This window comes from Lissotriton vulgaris, chromosome 7 (assembly GCF_964263255.1).
Source record: "Lissotriton vulgaris chromosome 7, aLisVul1.2, whole genome shotgun sequence".
Taxonomy (NCBI): domain Eukaryota; kingdom Metazoa; phylum Chordata; class Amphibia; order Caudata; family Salamandridae; genus Lissotriton; species Lissotriton vulgaris.
In genome coordinates, this window is record NC_141695.1 from 30,233,041 (window position 1) to 30,237,003 (window position 3,963).

Here is a 3,963-nt window from a genome sequence, read left to right on the forward strand (position 1 = left end):
TGGTGGTGCAGTTCCCCTTTGCTCCTACAGTTTCAGAACTTGATGAGGACAACAATGGGACCACCTGCCTCTGCAGCACCTACATGGCCATCACTTACCCCTAATGCAGAAGTGACATCATGCACCTTTCACCCTGAATGACATCACATGAAGTGACAGCATATGACATTTAATCTGATGACTTGACAGTACATGACAGCATCTGAGTGTTTGCCATGCTAAAATTACAGCAAGTGACAACATCAAAGTGGCTGGAAAATGATAACTAGAATAAATCAGAAACTCCCCCCCAAAAAATAGTCCAAGCCCTGTTGAAAGTGCTCCATAATTATTGGCAGACTCAAACAGGGTCCTCAGATATAGGGCAGTACGGAAATGAAATGATGTGAAGACTTTGTCCAAACGTCTTGTAATAGGGCTCGTAGCCATTCAATGATTTGTGCAACAGCTCATTATATGAAACATGCATATAAATATTAGCAGCTCGTTATGTGTCAAAAATGTCCCTTAAAGACCCAGTTAATTAATTTGAAGTTGGCTGGCATTCACTCCTCGAAAAACAGTATTTAGAGGGTAAGCTCCTAGTGGCCGCAGCAACTCGTGACTGAATATCATTGCTGATGGGAACTTTCAAAGTGACAAAGCCAAGCAGGAGTATGGAGGGGAAAGCAGCATATTTCTCCATGCTCCATAATCAATATTTGGCTCCCTTACTAGGAAACTAATGGGTCAGTGGGGCACTAAATGTCCATTGGCATGACAAATATGGAACAGGGAAACACTGACCCAGTTACCCACTAAAATGATGTCTATTAAGGGTTCATCCCATGGGGTAGAACTAGTTGAGTACCCTAATAATGCCCCCATGGGAGCTGACCCATCCATGTGGTCCGATGGGTAATAATCTCCTGGGAGGCAGATCAGGTGTATCCACCATTTGCCTTGTCTCAATGGAGTTGAAGCCCTCTTGCATGAGAATAACAAGGAGGTTTGATGGAAGTGTTTCAACTCAAGTTTTGCCTTTTTTGTGTAGTGAATGTTGATCTTAAATGTCACATTAATCAGTTAGTGTTTGGCTGTGGTACCTTATTGTGAGAGCATATGTCTTCTTAAACTCTTTCTTGTAGCCTCCTTTTGTATGATTTGTTTCTTAGCTGAGGAATGGGAAACTCCACAGGTGTGATGCCACATGCCATAAAACAAAGTCTTCGTTTACATTTATATGTACAAATTCATTAATTATTTCATGTCATCATTTGCTCACATTTTTGTTGATAAGTATAGACACATTTAACTTCCACAGAGCTTTAAATTTAGGGGCATATTATCAACAACTAGCGATATTTATCGCTAAATAAGCTTAGCGAACTTTTTTTTATCGCCGTGCATCGCCAGATTTTATTGCAGAGATATCGTGCTATTAGCAACGTTTATCTCAAATACGATAAAATATCCGGAGATAGCGGCTCAATGCGTGAATATCTCTAAAAATCCAGCCATATTCATGCATTAACGCCAATGGGGTCTTAACCTGAATATCCACCTCCCATTGTATATACAGCTTAAGGACTGGTCTGAGCAGGCCTTAGGTTTCAGCAATATTCGCGCTTAGCGAAAAAAAATTCCTCGCTACGCCTGCGTCGATAATAGGTGATAGCAATGTTAGCAACTGCTTTCAGTCGCTAACAGGTTGAGTACGCCCACTTTGCATGTCATTAGTGACAAATATCGATGACATGTAATGCGGGCCCCAAACCGCTCGCTATGGCCCAAAAGCTGTCGCTAACTGCTGTTAGTGACAGCTTGCTAATAGGGCGATAAAATTATCGCCGCTTTAGCGGGAAAAAGTCCCACTAAAGTGGCAATAAGGCCCTTGATAATATGCCCCTTGGTCTTGATGTTATAAACAAACTCTGTTAATTCATGGGGCATGACCAGAGATAAGAATACATTCTATAAGTACAGCTTACATGATTAAATTACTGCAGTACAGTGTTTGTCTGCCTTAGTTTCCCTATAGCTTTTTTCAAAGCACCTTTTACATCCTTGTTTCTCAAACTGTAAAGAACTGGATTCAACATTGGAATGACGATCATATACATTACAGCAAATATCTTGTCTTTGTCCAAGGAATAGCTTGAGGTCGGTCTCAAATAAACACCAAGCTCAGTTCCATAGAACAAAACAACTGCAGTCAGATGAGAGGAACATGTGGAGAACAACTTCTGTCTCCCTGTGTTGCAGGGAATTTTCATGATATTTGAAATGATTAGCACATAGGAAGTTATTGTTAAGATGAAAGGCCCAAGTCCCGCTACAATACCTCCTCCGATAGTTGCGATATTTATGAAATATGTGTCTGTGCAGGATAGTTTCAGAAGAGCAGTGAGATCACAAAATAAATGATTGATTTCATTAGATGCACAAAAGGATAAATTTGATATCATAAAAACATGTGGTATAGTGTCAAGACAGCCTATTGTCCAGGATGTTACAGTCAATGAAATCATGGCTCTTTTATTCATGATAGATGCATAGCGCAGGGGATTACAAATTGCAAGGTACCTGTCATAGGCCATGACCGACAGTAAGTAAAACTCTGTGCCGATGAAGCAAGCGAACAAATAGAATTGAAGAATGCATGCAGAGAAATTGATGGATTTGTCAGATTTCTTGGCTTTCAGGCAGACTGTCAGCAGTTTTGGGATGGTGACCGTTGTCAAACCAATATCTAGGAAAGATAAGTTATTCAGAAAATAATACATGGGCTTTTGAAGATGTGTATCAATGCATATTAATGTAATAATGACAAGGTTTCCCAGAAGAGTAAATAAATACATGACTAAGAAGAGAATGAAAATTGGAACTTGCAGCTGAGGATTTTGCGATAATCCCAAAATTAAAAATTCACTCAAGAGAGTCTGATTCTCCTTTTCCATAATTCCAGGGATTTGTGTTGTTGTTCAATGAATAAAGGAAGATCTGGGGAAAAAGAAAACACAAGATTATGAAATGAAATGAAGTTGTACTTGTATAGCTCCCTGCTACCCCAGCTGGGGTGTCCTGGCTCTGTACTCATACCGCTGTGGAACCCTTCCTGGCTTTTCCCTGTGAAATGTCCACTCCTGGGCACCCCCATGGTGAAGCCAGGCATCCGAGCGCTGTTGGGGCCGTTGTGGAGATTCAGCAAGCTATTTCCCAGAGTTGCAGAGTGGGGAAAGCAAAAGATATTGTTGCTGAATTAAAAAGCATTGATCTGGCTAAATTGTTGGCATTGCTTTGTAGTGTATTGAAAAAATAAAGATCTGAGTTGCAACAAGTAAGCCAAATGATGAACATCAGCCCAAGGATGATAGCTGTGTTACCACCAATTACTGTCCAGGATATAGCCAAATATTGAGAGAGAGTGGGTGATCACCCCTTCCCAGACTGTCATTAATACCGTTTCCAGCCCTGGACCTTTGTGCGATAGCCTAATGCATTCTGGATGTTGTAGTCATGTTTTGATTTCATTTTACCAATTAGCATCCTAAATGAGTGATTTGTTGATTAAAAGTTCAGGAACTGCAACATTGTCCTTAATGGCCTGGAGTCAGGAGGATCAAACCCAAATGGGGACAGATGTGAGTATCATGGAGCTGTTACAGGCCCAGTGCTTTATTTGAGATGGCGGTTTCTGGTGCTAAGCACTGTTACTTAATTGTCGGCACTGACATTTATGACAATCTGCAACATGGTGGCAGTGTTTGTCCAATTTAGAGAGGAGCACAACAAAAGTTGTTTATTATTTCAATATATATTAAAAAAGACTAATACCTTTTGCCAAAGCCATTCTTATGAAGCTGGGCGCCTGGATCATTTAGAATTGTCACACTTCTTTCTGACCTCTGAATCTGCCTTACCTTCCGCGCCAGGATACTATTTTAGTAATAGAGCGCGCTACACAACCCTTTATATCATATC

The 3,963-nt window shown here is 40.6% G+C and overlaps 1 protein-coding gene across 1 annotated transcript; it reads right to left on the reverse strand.

Annotated features, from left to right (window-relative positions):
- Nucleotides 1-1,979: 1,979 nt before the first annotated feature.
- LOC147700588 (olfactory receptor 5AR1-like) lies at nucleotides 1,980-2,939 on the reverse strand. The gene has a single exon (XM_086929138.1). It carries the CDS (start codon nucleotides 2,937-2,939, stop codon nucleotides 1,980-1,982), a length of 960 nt encoding a protein of 319 aa, XP_086785264.1.
- Nucleotides 2,940-3,963: the final 1,024 nt, after the last annotated feature.